Source organism: Aotus nancymaae, unplaced genomic scaffold (genome assembly GCF_030222135.1).
Source record: "Aotus nancymaae isolate 86718 unplaced genomic scaffold, 86718_ANA_hifiasm-v0.15.2.pri h1tg000007l, whole genome shotgun sequence".
NCBI lineage: Eukaryota > Metazoa > Chordata > Mammalia > Primates > Aotidae > Aotus > Aotus nancymaae.
The window spans coordinates 27,978,409-27,997,900 of NW_026988418.1; the positions used below are offsets into that span (position 1 = coordinate 27,978,409).

The following is a 19,492-nucleotide window of genomic DNA, read 5'->3' on the forward strand; positions in this document are numbered from 1 at the left end:
TGGCCAAAATTACTTCACTGTGGCTGAGGCATAGAGTTTGAGAGGGTTAGTAGTAAAATATAGGGCTGGCACATTAAGCAGGACCAGATGATTGAAAGTGTGTAGGCCATGTTAGGGAACTTAGATTTTATTTAATGGGATATATTTAAACAAGGGAGTGAGACAATGAGATTTCTAGCTGTCAAAAAGTAAAATTAGACTGTTTTTGCTTCTACCTCCAAGGAATTTGCATGGTAGACCTCCTAAATTATGTTCTTGCCCCAGTTCCCAATCTAAGATTAGGAGATGAATGATGCAGTTAGCTTTCGGAATGTGATGGGAATGAATATTTTATAGATTTTATTTTTGTAATGGTAGTTCTTAAGATACACCACTGTACAGCTGTGTTTGCTGTAGAGGCTGTAAACTGGGTTTGAATCACAACTCTTATCACAAATTGTCTGTACAAGTTGCTTAGTTTCTCTAGGCCTCAATGTTCTCATCTTTAAAATCTGGATGATACAATTCAGCTTTAAAATCTAATTCTTAAAGTTGTTAGGATTAAATGGGATAATGTCTATAAAGTGCCTGGGATAAAGTAAATAATCAGTAAATGATTGATTTTATACTGCTAATAAAAAGCTGAAAGTTAATTAATTTACTTTAGGCCAAGTCAAAATGTTCTCCTGGCAAAAAGTTGGTATTGAAATGAACTTTCCAGCCAAACACCAGCATTGAAAGCAGTTAAAAATGTAGCCAAGTTAAAATTGACACCACATCCACTCAGCCAACATCATCCAAGGTATTATATGATAGGAATGTGTTGGGCCTCCCCAGAAAGTATTATCTGGTGTGGAACATCCAAATGCAGTTTCAGAAGGTGGGGAGAATATAAGCTTGGAGCTTGGGAGGGAAGTTTGAAGTGGAAGTAAGAGTTCAGAGATTAACTGTCATGAAGATGAGATTTTTTTTTTAAGACATATTTTATTGCATTTTAGGTTTTGGGGTACATGTGAAGAACATGCAAAATTGTTGCATAAGCACATACATGGCAATGTGGTTTGCTGCCTTCCTCCCCATCACCTATATCTGGCATTTCTCCCCATATTATCCCTCCCCAACTCCCCACCCCCACTGTCCCTCTCCTAGTTCCCCCCAACAGACCCCAGAGTGTGATGCTCCCCTCCCTGTGTCCATGTGTTCTCATTGTTCAACACCCGCCTATGACTGAGAACATGCAGTGTTTGATTTTCTGTTCTTGTGTCAGTTTGCTGAGAATGATGGTTTCCAGGTTCATCCATGTCCCTACAAAGGACACGAACTCACAGTTTTTTATGGCTGCATAGTATTCCATGGTGTATATGTGCCACATTTTCCCTGTCCAGTCTATCATCGATGGGCATTTGGGTTGGTTCCAAGTCTTTGCTATTGTAAATAGTGCCGCAATGAACATTCGTGTGTGTGTGTGTCCTTATAATAGAACAATTTAAAATCCTTTGGATATATACCCAGTAATGGGATTGCTGGGTCAAATGGAATTTCTGTTTCCAGGTCCTTGAGGAATCACCACACTGTCTTCCACAATGGTTGAACTAATTTATACTCCCACCAACAGTGTAAAAGTGTTCCTATTTCTCCACATCCTCTCCAGCATCTGTTTTCTCCAGATTTTTTAATGATTGCCATTCTAACTGGCGTGAGATGGTATCTCAATGTAGTTTTGATTTGCATTTCTCTAATGACCAGTGATGATGAGCATTTTTTCATATGTTTATTGGCCTCATGTATGTCTTCTTTTGTAAAGTATCTGTTCATATCCTTCACCCATTTTTGAATGGGCTTGTTTGTTTTTTTCTTGTAAATCTTTTTTAGCTCATTGTAAATTCTGGATATCAGCCCTTTGTCAGACGGGTAGGCTGCAAAAATTTGTTCCCATTCTGTTGGTTGCCGATTCACTCTATTGACTGTTTCTTTTGCCGTGCAGAAGCTGTGGAGTTTGATTAGGTCCCATTTGTCTATTTCGGCTTTTGTTGCCAATGCTTTTGGTGTTTTAGTCATGAAGTCCTTGGCTACGCCTATGTCCTGAATGGTTTTCCCTAGGTTTCCTTCTAGTGTTTTTATGGTGTTAGGTCTTATGTTTAAGTCTTTAATCCATCTGGAGTCAATTTTAGTGTAAGGTGTCAGGAAGGGGTCAAGTTTCTGCTTTCTGCATGTGGCTAGCCAGTTTTCCCAACACCACTTATTGAACAGGGAATCCTTTCCCCATTGCTTGTTTTTTTCAGCTTTGTCAAAGATTGGGTGGTTGTAGATATGTTGTGTCGCCTCCGACGCCTCTGTTCTGTTCCATTGGTCTATATCTCTGTTTTGGTACAAGTACCATGCTGTTTTGATTACTGTAGCCTTGTAGTAGAGTTTGATGTCCGGTAGTGTGATGCCTCCTGCTTTGTTCTTTTTGCTTAGAATTGACTTGGCTATGCGGGCTCTCTTTTGGTTCCATATGAAGTTTAAGGTGGTTTTTTCCAGTTCTGTGAGGAAGGTCATTGGTAGCTTGATGGGGATAGCCTTGAATCTGTAAATTACTTTGGGCAGTATGGCCATTTTCACGATATTGATTCTTCCTAACCATGAACATGGAATGTTTCTCCACCTGTTTGTGTCCTCTTTTATTTCGTTGAGCAGTGATTTGTAGTTCTCCTTGAAGAGGTCCTTTACATTCCTTGTTAGTTGTATTCCTAGGTATTTTATTCTCTTTGTAGCAATTGTGAATGGCAGTTCGTTTTGTCAGTGGCCAGTTTGTGCAGTTCCAGTAGTGACTGATTCACATTTTTTTCCAAATGTAATGCACACTCCATCACATTCAGCCCGCTCTCCCAGTCATCATGGTCTGGTTTCTTGATATCCTGAAGGAAGATGCGGCCACCTCGTTGGTTCTGCAGCTTCATCAGTTTCTCGGCATGTTCCCTCTCCTCATGAGACTGGTGAAGAAAGTACTTGGCAAAGTTCTTCAAAGCCACATCATCGCGGTCAAAGTAGTAAGACATGGACAGGTAAACATAAGAGGCGTAAAGCTCCAGGTTGATCTGGCGGTTGATGGCGGCCTCTGAATCCTGGTGGTAGTTCTGGCGCACCTGCGAAGGTGATGCGGTCGTCATGGCGGCGGCTAGGAAGAGGCGGCAGCGGTGGCTGCGCGGCGCTGGAGAGGCAGCAGGGGCCTTGGGGCGGTCCGAGGGAGCGGTGTGGAGGTGACGGAGGGCTGGCTATGGGCAGCTGGCCGGGGTAGGGGACGAGCGCCGGGTTCCGTCCAAGCACTGTTGAAGCAGGAAACCGCGGCGACTCGACGAAGAACGTCTGGCCCTGAATGGTTTTGCCTAGATTTTCTTGTAGGGTTTTTATGGTGTTAGGTCTTATGTTTAATCCTTTAATGATATGGAGTTAATTTTAGTGTGAGGTGTCAGGAAAGGGTCCAGTTTCTGCTTTCTGCACACGACTAGCCAGTTTTCCTAACACTATTTATTAAACAGGGAATACTTTCCCCATTGCTTGTTTTTGTCAAAGATCAGATGGTTGTAGATGTGTGGTGTTGCCTTCGAGGCCTCTGTTCTGTTCCATTGGTCTATATCTCTGTTTTGGTATCAGTACCATGCTGTTTTGATTACTGTAGCCTTGTAGTGTAGTTTGAAGTTAGGTAGTGTGATGCCTCCAGCTTTGTTCTTTTTGCTTAGAATTGACTTGGCTATGTGGGCTCTCTTTTGGTTCCATATGAAGTTTAAGGTGGTTTTTTCCAGTTCTGTGAAGAAGGTCATTGGTAGTTTGATGGGGATAGCATTGAATCTGTAAATTACTTTGGGCAGTATGGCCATTTACACGATATTTATTCTTCCTAACTGTGAGCATGGAATGTTTCTCCATCTGTTTGTGTCCTCTCTTATTTCGTTGAGCAGTGGTTTGTAGTTCTCCTTGAAGAGATCCTTTACATTCTTTGTTAGTTGTATTCCTAGGTATATTATTCTCTTTGTAGCAATTGTGAATGGCAGTTTGTTCTTGATTTGGGTCTCTTTGAGTCTGTTATTGGTGTATAGGTATGCTTGTGATTTTTGCACATTGATTTTGTATCCTGAGACTTTGCTGAAGTTGCTTACCAGTTTCAGGAAATTTTGGGCTGAGACGATGGGGTCTTCTAAATATACAATCATATTGTCTGCAAATAGAGACAATTTAACTTCCTCCTTTCCTAATTGAAAACGCTTTATTTCTTTGTCTTGCCTAATTGCTCTGGCTAGAACTTCCAATACTATATTGAATAGGAGTGGTGAGAGAGGGCATCTTTGTCTAGTGCCAGATTTCAAAGGGAATGCTTCCAGTTTTTGCCCATTCAGTATGATATTGGCTATGGGTTTGTTTTGTTATTTTGAGATACATTCCCTCAATACCTAGTTTATTGAGAGTTTTTAGCATAAAGGGCTGTTGAATTTTTCAAAGGTAATCTCTGCATCTATTGAGATAATCATGTGGTTTTTGTCTTTGGTTCTGTTTATAGACTTGTGTATGTTGAACCAGCCTTGCATATCCAGAATGAAGCCTACTCGATCATGATGAATAAGCTTTTTGATGTGCTGTTACAATCGATTTGCCAGTATTTTATTTATTTATTTTATTTATTTTATTTAATTTTTTTGAGAAAGAGTCTCACTCTGTCACCTGATGATGCATCTGTGTTCATCATGGATATTGGCCTGAAGTTTTCTTTTCTTGTTGAGTCTCTGCCGGTTTTGATAATCAGGATGATGTTTGTCTCATAAAATTATTTGGAAAGGATTCCCTCTTTTTGAATTATTTGGAATAGTTTCAGAAGGAGTGGTACCAGCTCCTCTTTGTATGTCTGGTAGAATTTGGCTATGAACCCATCTGGACCTGGGCTTTTTTTGGTTGTTAGGCTATTAATTGCTGCCTCAACTTCAGCCCTTGTTATTGGTCTCTTCAGGGTTTTGACTTCTCCCTGGTTTAGGCTTGGGAGGATGCAAGTGTCCAGGAATTTAGTAATCTCTGATGGTGGTTTGTATTTCTGTGGAATCTGTGGTGATATCCCTTTTTTTTTTTTTTTTTTTTTTTTGAGACAGAGTTTTGCTCTTGTTACCCAGGCTGGAGTGCAATGGCGCGATCTCGGCTCACCACAACCTCCGCCTCCTGGGTTCAGGCAATTCTCCTGCCTCAGCCTCCTGAGTAGCTGGGATTACAGGCACTTGCCACTGTGCCCAGCTAATTTTTTGTATTTTTAGTAGAGATGGGGTTTCACCATGTTGACCAGGATGGTCTCGATCTCTTGACTTCGTGATCCACCCTCCTCGGCCTCCCAAAGTGCTGGGGTTACAGGCGTGAGCCACCACACTCGGCCCCCCCTTTATCGTTTTTTATTGCATCTATTTGATTCTTCTCTCTTTTCTTTTTTATTAATCTGACTAGTGGTCTATTTTGTTGATCTTTTCTAAAAACCAGCTCCTGGATTTATTGATTTTTTGAAGGGTTTTTTGTGTCTCTATCTCCTTCAGTACTGCTCTGATCTTAGTTATTTCTTGTCTTCTGCTAGGTTTTGAGTTTTTTTGATCTTGCTCCTTAGTCTCCTTCAAGTTTGACGATAGGGTGTCAATTTTAGATCTTTCCTTACTTCTCATGTGGGCATTTATTGCTATACATTTTCCTCTAGACACTGCTTTAAATGTGTCCCAGAGGTTCTGGTACATTGTATTTTCATTCTCGTTGGTTTCAAAGAACATCTTTATTTTTGCCTTCATTTCATTGTTTATTCAGTCAACATTCAAAAGCCAGTTGTTCAGTTTCCTTGAAGCTGTGCGGTTCTGAGTTAGTTTCTGAATTCTGAGTTCTAACTTGATTGCACTGTGGTCTGAGAGACTATTAGTATTTCCCTTCTTTTGCATTTGCTGAGGAGTGATTTACCTCTAATTATATGGTCAATTTTAGAGTAGGTGTGATGTGGTGCTGAGAAGAATGTATATTCTGTGGATTGGGGGCAGAGAGTTTTCTAAATATCTATTAGGTTTGCTTGGTCTGGGTCCAAGTTCAAGTCCTGGATATCCTTGTTAATTTTCTGTCTCATCGATCTGTCTAATATTGATAATGGAGTGTTAAAGTCTCTTACTATTATTGTGTTGGAGTCTAAGTCTCTTTGTAAGTCATTAAGAGCTTGCCTTATGTATCTGGGTGCTCCTGTATTGGGTGTGTATATACTTAGGATTGTTAGCTCTTCTTGTTGCATTGATCCTTTTACCATTGTGTAATATCCTTCGTTGTCTCTTTTGATCTTTGTTGGTTTAAAGTCCTTTTTATCAGAGACTAGGATTGCATCTCCTTTTTTTTGCTCTCCATTTGCTTGGTAAATATTACTCCATCCCTTTATTTTGAGCCTATGTGTATCCTGGCATGTGAGATTGGTTTCCTGGATACAGCACACCAATGGATTTTGACTTTTTATCCAATTTGCCAGTCTGTGTCTTTTGATTGGTGCATTTAGCCCATTTACATTTAGGGTTAATATTGTTATGTGTGAATTTGATCCTGCCATTTTGATGCTAGCTGGCTGTTTTGCCCATTAGTTGATGCAGTTTATTCATTGTGCTGATGCTCTTTACCATTTGGTATGTTTTTGGAGTTGACTGGTTGTTCCTTTCTATGTTTAGTGCTTCTTTCAGGAGTGCTTGTAAAGGAGGCCTGGTGGTGATGAAATCTAATTGCTTGTTCGTAAATAATTTTACGTAACAATTCATAATAATTCTCATAATTATTCATAAATAATTTCTCCTTCGCTTATGAAACTTAGTTTGGTTGGATATGAAATTGTAGGTTGAAAGTCCTTTTCTTTAAGGATTTTGAATATTGGCCCCCACTCTCTTCTGGTTTGTAGGGTTTCTGCTGAGAGATCTGCTGTCAGTCTGATGGGCTTCCCTTTGTGTGTAATCTGACCTTTCTCTCTGGCTGCTCTTAGCATTTTCTCCTTCATTTCAACCCTGGTGCATCTGATCATTATGTGCCTTGGGGTTGCTCTTCTTGAGGAATATCTTTGTGGTGTTCTGTGTATTTCCTGGACTTTAATATTTGCCTGCCTTGTTAGGTTGGGGACGTTTTTCTGGATAATATCCTGAAGAGTATTTTCCAGCTTGGATTCATTCTGTCCGTCACATTCAGGTACACCTATCAAATGTACATTAGGTCTTTTCACATAATCCCATATTTCTTGGATGCTTTGTTCTTTTTACTCTTTATTCTCTGATCTTACTGTCTCGTTTTATTTCATTGAGTTGATCTTAGACCTCTGATATCCTTTCTTCTACTTGGTCAGTTCGGTTACTGAAACTTGTGTATGTTTCACGAAATTCTTGTGTTGTGTTTTTTAGCTCCATCAGTTCACTTATATTCCTCTCTAAGCTGTTTAATCTCGTTAGCATTTTGTCAAACCTTTTTTCAAGGTTCTTAGTTTCTTTGCATTGGGTTAGAACATGTTCTTATAGTTCAGAGAAGCTGTGAGCTCCGTTGTTCCCTTCAGAGCTGCTGAGCAGGTACGTTTAAGTCTGATGCAGCAGAACTCATAACCACCTTTTTTTTCCCAGGTGCTCTGTCCCGGGAAAGTAGGGCTTTATTTCTAAGTTTGTTTTGTGCTCCTGCCTTTTTTCAGGGCTGCCCTGCCCAGCGAGGAGGCAGCCTAGTTACAGTCTACCTGCAGAGGCGTTGCTGAGCTGCTGTGGGCTCCGCCTAGCTGCTGTGGGCTCCGCCTAGCTGCTGTGTCAACTTCCCTGCAGTCCTATTTATAGGGGTATAGTTAGAACTGCCTCGGCAATGGCGGCCTGCCTCTGTAATGGTGGAATCTCTCTGTAATGGCGGACTGCCTCGGCAATGGCGGGCTGCCTCAGTAATTGCAGTCTCCCTCGGCAATGGCAGACCGCCTTAGCAATGGCAGACTACCTTGGTAGTGGTGGACTGCCTCGGTAATGACAGATGCCACTCCCCCGCAGAGCTGACCGTCCCGGGTCTAGCTGTGCTTGCTGTGAAACTCTCAGTCCAGAGCATTTCCGATTGCTCATCTTTGTGGTTGTGGGACCGGCTGAGCCTGATCACCTGACTCCCTGTCTCAGATCTTTTTTTTCAATTGAACGGGCAACTGTGTCTCCCAGGTGTTCCATTCACCAGTTGTAACCATGCCCGGATTTGTGTGAGTACTTGTGTGGTGACCCTCTGCGCCAGCTGCAACAGCCGTGCTGGCAACTCATGGTGCTTTTCTGCCAGGAATCCCCTGGCCTGGCTCCCTGTTTCAGTCCCCTTTTTATCAGTTGAACGGGCGACTCTGTCTCCCAGGCACTCCAGTTGCCAGTTGAAACGGCGCCCGGACCTGTGTGAGTTTTGTGCGGAGACCTGCTGTACTGAAACAGTGCGCTGGAGACCCCTGGCGCTCCTCTGCCTGGGAATCTCCTGGTCTGTGGCCAATAAAAATCCATCTGGAATTGCAGTGACCACTCACCCTCCACGCTCTTGCTAGGAGCTACAATCCAGATCTGCTCCTACTCAGCCATCTTGGATCCCTCCCCGAAGATGAGATTTAACTCATTTCAATGGATTCAGAAACAACACTTGGCAAAATTTAACTCTCATACATCATAATACTTATAGCAAACAGGTATATAAAAGAATTTCTTCATACATAAAGATTATCTAGAAAAGCCAAAAGCAATCAAATTCAATGGTGAAATATTCACAGCTTTCTTTTTGAGATTAGGAACAGTACAGGGATCACTATTATTCGAGACTGTATTTGAAATCCTAGCTAGCACATTATGGCTAGATAAATAAAGTTTAAAGATCCAAAAGAAAGATGTAAAACTGTCTGTTTGCAGATAACATAATTGTGTATGTAGAAGATAAAAAAGAATATATAAATAAGCTATTAGAAATAAGTGGGCCAGGCATGGTGGTTTATGCCTATAATTCCAGGACTTGGGGAGGCTCAGTCAGGTGTATTGTTTGAGCCCAGGAGTTTGAGACCAGCCTGGGCAACATAACCAAAACCCCGTCTCTAAAAAAAAAAAAAAAAAAAAAAAAAATTAGCTGGGCCTGGTGTCACACACCTGTAGTCCCAGCTACTCAGGGGGCTGAGGTGGGATGATCACTTGAGTCTAGGAGGTTGAAGCTGCAATGAGCAGTGATCATGCCACTGTACGCCAGCCTGAGTGAGACCTTGTCTAAAAAATAATAACAATTAAATGAATTTAGTAAGATTGATACCTATAAGGTCAGTGTACAAATGTAAATGATAATTCTGTATACTAACAATCAATAGAAAATTAAAAGTCAGATTTTTAAAATTGACTTCAGATAACATCAAAAATGTCAAATGCAGTATAAAAAATCTAATAAAAATATGCAAAATCTCTATACTAAAGACTATAAATGTTTCAGAGAAGAATTTAAGAAGACCTAAATAAATGGAAGAACATTCCACATTTATGAATTGGAAGACTCAGTCTCATTTAGATGTCAGTTGTTCCCAAACTGATGTATAGTGTCAATGAAGTCCACTCAAAATCCTAGTAGATTTTTGTTTTTTTAATGGAAACTGATACGCTGATTCTAAAATTTGTAAAGAAATGCAAATAATCTAGAATGGCAAAGATAATTTTGAAAAATAAAAACTTGGAAAACTTACACAACCAGATTTCAAAGCTTACTGTAAAGCTCAACTAATTTATTTAGTGTGATATTGGTACAGTGGCTAGACAAGTACACTAATGGAACAGAGGGGAGTCCAGCTATTAACCCACAGAACATAGCACCTCAGTGGTGGAAAGAATAGGTTTTTCAACAGATGATGCTGGGGCAGCTTGACATTCTACCTAATGAACCTTGACTCCTACCTAATACCACTTAGAAATATTCTATTCAGATGAGTCATAGTCTAAATGTTAAGACAATAAACATTCCAGAAGAAAAGATAGATCTTTGTCTTCATGACCTTGGGTAAGGATTTCTTAAAGACATCACAAAAGATATTAACTAGAAAAGTAGATATCATGTGATAGATGGGACTTTGGCAAAATTAATGTCTTCTCATCAAAAAGACATTACTAATAAGCCAGTAGGCAAACCACAGGCTAGAAGAGGATGTTTGCAATATCAGTATTTGACAAAGGAGACTGATATCCAGAGCTTATAATGAAATTCTACAAGTTAATAAAAAAGGTAGTCTAGTTAAAAACAGATGAAAGATTCGAACAGGCATTTCACAAAAAAAGGAATATCCAAATGACATATTAAAAGGTCAGTAATATCATTGTTCATCAAGGAAATACAAATTAAGGCCATAGTTAGATATCCCACTCCCACCAGAATGGCTGAAATTAAGACAGGCAAGACCAGGTGTTGGCTAGAAAGTAGAGCAATTGGAACGCATATTCTGCCAGTAAATGTACAAATTGGTTAAAAATTTTTGGAAAACTGGCAGTTTCTCTTAAGGATAAACATATACCAGCCAGGGGTGGTGGTTCACTCGTGCAATCCCAGCACTTTGGGAGGCTAAGGTGGGTGGATCACCTGAGGTCAGGAGTTCAAGACCAGACTGGTCAACATGGCAAAACCCTGTCTCTACTAAAAATACAAAAATTAGCCAGGCATGGTGGTGGGCACCTGTAATCCCAGCTGCTCCAGATGCTGAGGCTGGAGAATCACTTGAACCTGTGAAGTGGAGGTTGCAGTAAACCAAGATCATGCCATTGCACTCCAGCCTGGGGACAAGAGTGAAACATCATCTCAAACACACACACACACACACACACACACACACACACACACCCCTACCACCATATAATTTAACAATTTTACTCATTAGTATATTCTACTCATCAATTCTGCTACCAGCTTTATTCTTGATAGCCTCAAACTAGAAACAGCTCATATTTTCATCAACAGGATATGAGTTAAATTGATGTATATTCCAAAATGAATATTGTACATCAATAAAAAAGAGGATTTGTTTTGTAATATATCAATATTTTAAAGGTTTATTTATGACAGTATAATATTAGCACAGAATAGACAAAATGTCTAATGGAACCAGAAGCAAGAGACAAAAATATCCATGTATATCTTGGAACTTGACTTATAAGAGAGATGGCCTTGCAGATCATTGAGGAAAGGATGGACAGTACAGTTATGGTGTCCTAACAGTTGATTACCCATATGGGAAAAAATAAAACTAATTTCCCTTTTGGGAAAAGGAAAAAAAAAAAAACTTACAGCACACAAAAACCAACTCCAAACTCACTGAAAACTGAAATGTAAAAGGAAAAAATTTAAAATGATTGAAAGACAAAATAAGATCTCTTTATGACCATTTTTTAGGAAAGGACTTCCTAAGGCAGAAAAAGCCCACATTTTAAGGAAAAAGATTGATAAATTTAATATTATTAAAATGAAAAACTTCACCCAAAATCCCACATATAAACACAGTGACTGATCACGTTGTAGAAAATACATTCATAATACAGTTAACAAAAGGTGAGCACTCAGAATATATTATTTTAAGGAATTGGTTCACGATTGTAGAGGCTGGCGAGTCCAAAGTCTGTAGGGCATGCCAGCAGGCTGGAAACTCAGGCAGCTGTTGATGCTGTAGTCTTGAGGCAGAACTTCTCCAGGAAACTTCACTTACTGCTCATAAGACCTTCAATTGATTGGATAAAGTCCCCTTCTTTCCCACATTATCTAAGGTAACCTCCTTTACTCATCAACTGATTATAGATATTAACCACACATACAAAATACCTTCATAGCAACACCTAGATTACTGTTTGATTAAATAACTGGACACTGTGGCTAAATTGACATGTAAAACTAGCAATCACAATGCCCTACATTATTATTATTTTATTATTTTTCTTTTTGAGACGGAGTTTCTCTCTTGTTACCCAGGCTGTAGTGCGATGGCGCGATCTCGGCTCACCGCAACCTCCGCCTCCTGGGTTCAGGCAATTCTCCTACCTCAGCCTCCTGAGTAGCTGGGATTACAGGTATGCGCCACCATGCCCGGCTAATTTTTTGTATTTTTAGTAGAGACAGGATTTCACCATGTTGACCAGGATGGTCTCGATCTCTTGACCTCGTGATCCACCCGCCTCAGCCTCCCAAAGTGCTCTACATTATTAATCATGGAATGCAAATTAAGGCCACAGTGAGAGACACAGTTTTATATTCATTAAATTGAGAAAACTTAAGTCTAATAACACCAAGCATTGAAAGGAGTGGATCAGCAGGACTTTTATCTGCTGTTGATGGGACTGTACACTGGTACACTATTCTGGCAAACAAGTTGGCACTTCCTTGTAAAGTTGATTATTTGCATACATACACCACAGAATTTCTCTCCTTGAGGAGCTCTTGCACATGAATGCCAGAGGATAGGTGAAATTTACAAGAATGTGATGTTAGTTTTTAAAAAATACTAACAGTAAAACAACAACCTGGAAACAAACCAAATATTCAGTCATAGTAAAATGGATACATAAATTATACTATAGTCATAGAATGGCATAGCAGACAGCAGTGAATAAATGAATCATGGCCGCATGGAACAATGAATTGTAGAAACATAATATTGAGTCTAAGAATCAAGGCACAGAAGATTAAAAATAGCATAATACCATTTTTATAGAGCTCAAAAACAAGTAATATGAAACAATATAATGTTTGGGGCTACATGCCTACATAACAAATACAGACCTACATGTAAGGAAAGTGGAGGAATGGAATAGTGAAGGAATGCGGAAGTAGATGCAAGTGTTGTCAGTGTTCTAGTCAAGTTTGATAGTGAGTTTCTGAGTGTTTATTTTCTTTATTACTACTCATAACTTAACATATATTACAGATAATCTTTTCATTTTACCAAATTACATAACATTTTAAAAGAAAATTAACAAAAGCATGTGCTTCCTATTTCCAGTCCAAAGGACTGAAATTTAAAAGTAGTGTGCTTTAATCTATGAAAACCTTTCTTAGAACAGTTTTTTTAAAAACTGAAACTAAATGTGTGAAGAGCTTAGAAGACAATGTAGTTCAAGTTTATAAGTAATGCCATGCTTCATCGAAGAAGTCTAGATCGGCTGGAACAATGGTTAACTTTTTTGTTGAGGGTCGGGTGGTGAGATCTTTGACCAACTGCTTTGATTGACTGCTTTCTGGAGAGAGGAAGCTATCGATCCTCTCTCCAGAAAGCATTTCATATTTGTAAAACTTGTCACTTAACTTCAGCAGGTGATACTGCATCTAGTCTGGAAATAGGTTACTAAAGCTATCTAATACCAATTTTTATTAACTTATCTTGACATTGGCAGTCAGATGACAAAGTATTTTCATCACAGGTGCTACTTCATTTCTTAAAACCAGCAAGTTAGTGGAAATGTTACAAAGCTAGGTTAGTATAGGGAGGCTCTAATTTTAGTCCTTTTAATTCTATGTGACGGGGCATAGAATTATTTTGGCAAATGGTTACTGGGACTCTTTCAGGTTTTAAGTTTTTAATTTGGCCAACTTGCCAAGGCTCAAATTGAGGGATGACCCACTTTTGCCTGGGTCAAAGAAACCAGGGCATGGAGAAAAATAATTGGGTTTTTCTTTGTAGGAAGCTTTGTAGGGTTTCCCACTTGGCAAACTCTGTATTTCACATCTGATACATAGAAGAGCTATGAGTAGAAGTATGGGTGTTTTCAACATAAAATTTCTAAGTTGCAAAATGCACCTTTGAATACTTAAGCTCTCTTAGGTTAATTCTCTTAGCTGAATGAGTAATGTAACATGTCATTTGTTTACGGATACTTGATAATGTGAAGAGCAGTATCATGTTTTCTTTATCTAGCATTTGACGGCTGTTAACCAGGGAAATGAGAGATTAGATTCTGTGCAACTAAAAGCACACACTGGATCCCTTAGAAAAAAACCGTGTCACCTTCTATATAAAGTGTTAAATTAGTCGATTGGCAAGATGCATATGTTATGCTATTGAGACAGTGATGTTTTCTTAATGAAGAGTACGGTAAATGTTTTTATAAGTTCAAGAAAATGTTAAGCTCACAAGATAAAAAATTACGGTAGTCATATGTAAACTAATCTGTATATTGAGCATAGTACCATATGATTCAGCAAACACTATTTTACAAAATTGCTAAGTGTATATATTTTTTAAAGTTTCTAATATTGGTTGCTAATAAAGAATACTACGTTATGAACTTTATCTTTTGTATCATAGAGGATTATCTTTTTTCACCCAGCTTCATTTTTATACTTTGCCAGTTATATCACTCTTTTTTTTTTCTTCTTGGGTTGGTTTAAAAGGGAGAATATTTTTTAACTTGTAACTGTCCTCTTATTTATCATCCATTTCTACGTTACTTACATGATTACTTATTAGGGCACTCGTGGTATTGCTTTTATAACTGTTAATGATAGTGTACTGTTTCTAAAGTTAATGCTGGAAAGAATAAGTCAATATGGCATAGAGGTTGAGTGACATCCTTGGAGCCAGACAGCTAGAGTGAATCTCCTCTCAGCAAGTTACTAGCTATATGTCTTTGACAACTTTACTCTGTTCTTCCTGATTTTTAATAAAAGTGAATGCAGTGCCTGATACCTTGTAAAAACTAAACAAATGATAACTATAATAACAATAATAAAATTATTGAATTAAGCATTTTAGGTTACATACTTAACATAGTAGTACCTGTGTATATTTAGCATATTTATTTGCAGTATAGAACAGATTGGCTGTAACTCTCCAATCTGGAGTTGGAATGTCTACCTCTGTGAGTCTAGTTCCTTTGAGTATATTGTAACTGCATCTGTTATGTATTATGAGTAAAATTTTTCAGAGCCACATACTGATTTAACAACAAAATAATTAAATTATATTCAGTTTAATGTATGTTTGAGTGCCTACCATATGCAAAGCAAGGCAGGTAATACATAAATATATAAAATACAGTTTCTGTTCCTAAGTACTATCAGTTTAACAGAAAGGATTAGGGAAATAGAGGAAATCTACTCTTGTAGGCATCCAAATGGATAGAGGTTGTGCTATTAGAAAAAAAACTTTAGGCTATGTTAGTAATAGAAGCAGAATGAGCCATAAACCAGTTTATCATGGGGAGCCAAGGGGAAATAAATGGAACTACATGCTATGTCTTAGTAGTTAGTTTTTTCCTATCCAGGGATCTGTAAGTTAAGGTTTACAGTCTACATTTATTTTTTCTACATGTTTGTGCTCTGAGCACCTACAGGTGTATTACTTGTTAAGAGCTCTATATGTAGCATGCAGAAATATAAATTAATACTTATTTCCACAAGAGAGGCATAAAGGAAGTTATGACCATTGTTTACATAAAGGAGGGAGAGGTCATGTTCTGTGGAAAATTATCAGAAACAGCTTCATGAAAGAACATTTGAGCTGAGATTTCATAAAGATGCATGTGATTTCAGGCAAAGTTTGGGAAATTTAGTGATATGCTTGCCACGTGCTACGTCAAGGAATAAGTGTCAGTAGAAAGAGAACAGTGCATGGTATACTCATGAGATAGTGAATCTTCCAATTGTGCAGGAATGTGGGCTATGTGTAGGATATCTGGTGAACCTTGAGTACATTTAATTTAATTGAGTAATGGGGATCCATGAAAGAATTTTTTTTACATGGGACATAGTGGTGGTAATGGTAGTTGTAGTGGTAATGGTGGTTGTGGTGGTAGGCTAATAGAGCTAGATTATTTAGTTTATTTAGATTATTATTTAGCATTTATGTGTTTATTGAATTGATGGTGGTTTTTTTTTTCCTCTTTTAGGAAGTTCATGATTTGTTAAAAGACTATGACTTAAAGTATTGTTATGTGGACAGAAATAAACGAACAGGTAAGATTTCTGTTCTAAGCATCTAATTTCATTTTGATTCTCTATATACTAATTATAGAATAGAAAAGCTTAGTGTCTTTTCATGCTTAAGCTAATAATGAAATTCTTAAGCCTTAAATCATGCAAATGTAACCCACAAAATCTATTTTCTGAAGGTAATTTTGGTATCCTAAATAGTGATCGCATAGATATAATAAAATATAATGTTAACTAGAGACTTACACATTTTTATAACAAATGTTCTGTTACAGTGAACATTCTTCATAGACTTGAAGTTCCTCGATTTTAATTGTATATTACTGCATTTAGTGAGGAGACTATGTAGACTTGACTTTTAGCTGGGCAAACTGAGAAACTCACTTAGGTTTTCTGAGTATTAGTTTATATCCTTGAGATTAAAGGACTAGATTATTTCCTTTTTATGCATGTAATATGCAGCTGTTTGAAAGCATCCTTTAGAGACAATAAAAATAAAGTATGGAGGATAACATAATCACTATGTACTTATGTACTCCCAAATTATCAAATGCTAATATCTTATCTTTACAACGTATATACATAGCTAGAGCCCTCATATAGATCTGCTGAATTTCTTCATATTAAAAAAAATGGTAAAAAGGAACATACAGATAAAGATGAAGTTCACTTTCTTTTTTTTTCTCAATGAGCATATATTTTTATTTCTAGAAATTCTGTTTCCTTTTCAAAGATTTCTTTTTGATAATATCTTTTTTTAATTGCTTCTCGGCCTTTTGGCTAAGATCAAGTGTAATATCTTTTTTTAAATTATACTTTAAGTTCTGGGGTACATGTGCAGATCTTGCAGGATTGTTACATAGGTATACACATGCTGTGGTGGTTTGCTGCCTCCATCCCTCATTCACCTACATTAGGTATTTCTCCTAATATTATCCCTCCCTAATCTCCCCACCTCCTGCTATCCCTCCCCTAACCCCCGCTACCTGCCAACAGACTCCAGTGTGTGATGTTCCCCTCCCTGTGTCCATGGGTTCTGATTGTTCAACACCCACTTATGAGTGAGAACATGTGGTGTTTGGTTTTCTGTTCTTATATCAATTTGCTGAGAATGATGGTTTCCAGCTTCATCCATGTCCCTGCAAAGGACATGAACTCATCCTTTTTAATGACTGCATAGTATTCCGTGGTGTATATGTGCCACATTTTCTTTATCCATTCTATCATTGATGGGCATTTGGGGTGAAGGATATGAACAGACACTTTTTAAAAGAAGACGTTTATGCGGCCAACAAACATATAAAAAATGCTCATCATCACCGGTCATTAGAGAAATGCTTATGAAAACCATGTTGAGATATCATCTCACCCCAGTTAGAATGGCAATCATTAAAAAAATCTGGAGACAACAGAAGCTGGAGGGGATGTGGAGAAATAGGAACACTTACACTGTTGGTGGGAGTGTAAATTAGTTCAGCCATTGTGGAAGACAGTGTGGTGATTCTTCATCTAGAAATAGAAATAACATTTGACCCATAAATTTACTTTCTACTAGTCTCTGATTCCATTCCCTCCCTCCCTCCTTGTCTAGGGGCAAGCACTTATGAATTTGGTGCATATTTTCCAATTTATGCCATTATATTGTGATAGTCATTAAAGCTGTTCACAAATTCTTGTTCTTTTTCTTCTGAGCGCAAGGTAAGAGCCAACATGTGGTCTCCTGCTCACACTTACCTGTGATAAAGTAATTGGGGAAGGTCACAGAACCTCTTTCAACCTAGGTCTCAGAGTGACTATAATGAGCAAAACTTCCTTCCTTCCTTACCTTCAGCATGGATTATGTAGCGTGAATCAGAAGAAAGCCTTTTGTTCTGCTATGCCACTGAAATTGTGGGGAAGTGTTACCACAGTATCTTGACTAACCTGTAATTTTACCATATGTACCTATATATAATTAATGGTAGTCTCTTTTTTAAGATTTTCATAAATGGTATTCTACTGTATGTTTCATTTAGCAACTTGCTTTTTTTTTTGTTAACTCAACGTTGCTTTTCAGGTCTTTCTACATTGATGTGCATAACTAAGGTTCATTGATTTAAGCTACTACATGTAATTACTGTGCAAATTTATTACAATTAATGTTTTTGTTACTGATTGGCATTCAGGAAGCTTTCACTTTCCCAATATTTCAAGTGATGCAAAATAGCCTTTTAGTTGACTACTAACATACATTTCAACTGTTTCTCCATAACTGAAGCTCTGAGTCATAGGTGTGCACAATTTCAATGTTACTAGATATTGACAATGGGATTGGAGGTAACAGTCTTCACAGCTCACACAGAGCCAGGAATTATATTCCCACCAATCAGGATGATAAACCTCGTAATTCATGGGGCATCAGAAGGAATAATCAGAAAGTTATTGTCTTGGGAATGGGGAAAACTAACTTGAGACTAATGATGCTCCTGTCCTACCTAACAAAACTTAAAAACAAGACCAGAAAGGATCAAACTTGTAACTTAACCACATCCTGGAACAAAACTGAAGAATATTTATGTGGGTCAAAAATATCTGACACCTGACAAAGTAAAATTTATGATGTCAGACATCTAATAAAAAAGTAGCAGATGGTTGAGCGCAATGGCTCATGCCTGTAATCCCAGCACTTTGAGATGCCTAGGCAGGTGGATCATTAGGTTAGGAGTTTGAGACCAGCCTGGCCAATATGGTGAAACACTGTCTTTACTAAAAATACAAAAATTAGCCGAGCGTGATGCATGTGCCTATAGTCCCAGCTACTCGGGAGGCTGAAGCAGAAGAATCGCTTGAACCCAGGAAACGGAGGTTACAGTGAGCCAACGTCATGTCACTGCACTTCAGCCTGGGCCTGGGTGACAGAGTGAGACTCTGTCTCAAAAAAAAATAAAAAATAAAAAGTAGCAGACATGATGAAGAAGCAGGAAAACCTAATGTATAACAAGGAAAAAAAAATCATTCGAAACTGACCTAGAATTGACACAGATGACTTAATAAAAATAGACATTAAACCAGTTTTTATAATAGTGTTTCATATCTATAAGAAGTTATAGTAAAGACTGAACATGGTAAATGGAGACATGGAAGATCCAAAATATCTAAATTAAATATCTGGAGATGAAAATTACAATGTCTGACATGAAATACACTGGATAAGATTAATGACAGAATAGACATCGTAGAAGAAGAAAATAGTGAACTTAAAAACAATTATAGAAACAATCCAAAATGAAACATAGAAAAAGGATTGTAAAACATGAGCAGAGTATCAGTGAACTGTGGGACAGCTTCAAGAGCAATTAGAGTCCCTGGGGGTAGGAATAGTTAAAAAAAAAACAACAACAAAGAATTAGTGGATGAAAAGTTTTTAAATTTTGATGAAAGTTCTAATCCCAGAAATCCACAGAGCTCAACCAACATCAACCACAAAAGCATGAAGAAAACTACAAGGTACGTTGTAATCAAATTGCTTACAATTAGTGATAGAGAGTCTTAAAAGCATCCAGAAATAAAGGATGCATCACTAATACATTTAGCAGGACAAAGATTAAGGTAA

The 19,492-nt window shown here is 38.1% G+C and overlaps 1 protein-coding gene and 2 pseudogenes across 5 annotated transcripts in view; 2 read left to right on the forward strand and 1 right to left on the reverse strand.

Moving 5' to 3' along the window:
* RAVER2 (ribonucleoprotein, PTB binding 2) overlaps positions 1 to 19,492 on the forward strand; it is a 117,286-nt gene that overhangs the window by 16,260 nt on the left and 81,534 nt on the right. For 4 of the 5 annotated variants that reach the window (XR_010341204.1, XM_064372440.1, XM_021667687.2 and 1 more), the window contains exon 2: positions 15,858 to 15,924. Coding sequence is in view for 3 of the 5 variants with exons in the window: in XM_064372440.1 (XP_064228510.1) it covers positions 15,858 to 15,924 (67 nt within the window). In the remaining 2 variants the exon portion in view is untranslated. Of the gene's footprint in view, positions 1 to 11,946; positions 12,045 to 15,857; positions 15,925 to 19,492 lie in introns of all 5 variants that reach the window. The other variant, XM_064372442.1, reaches the window with a different exon arrangement.
* Positions 2,721 to 8,069, reverse strand: LOC135273199 (ferritin heavy chain-like; annotated as a pseudogene).
* Positions 16,661 to 16,811, forward strand: LOC135273545 (U2 spliceosomal RNA; annotated as a pseudogene).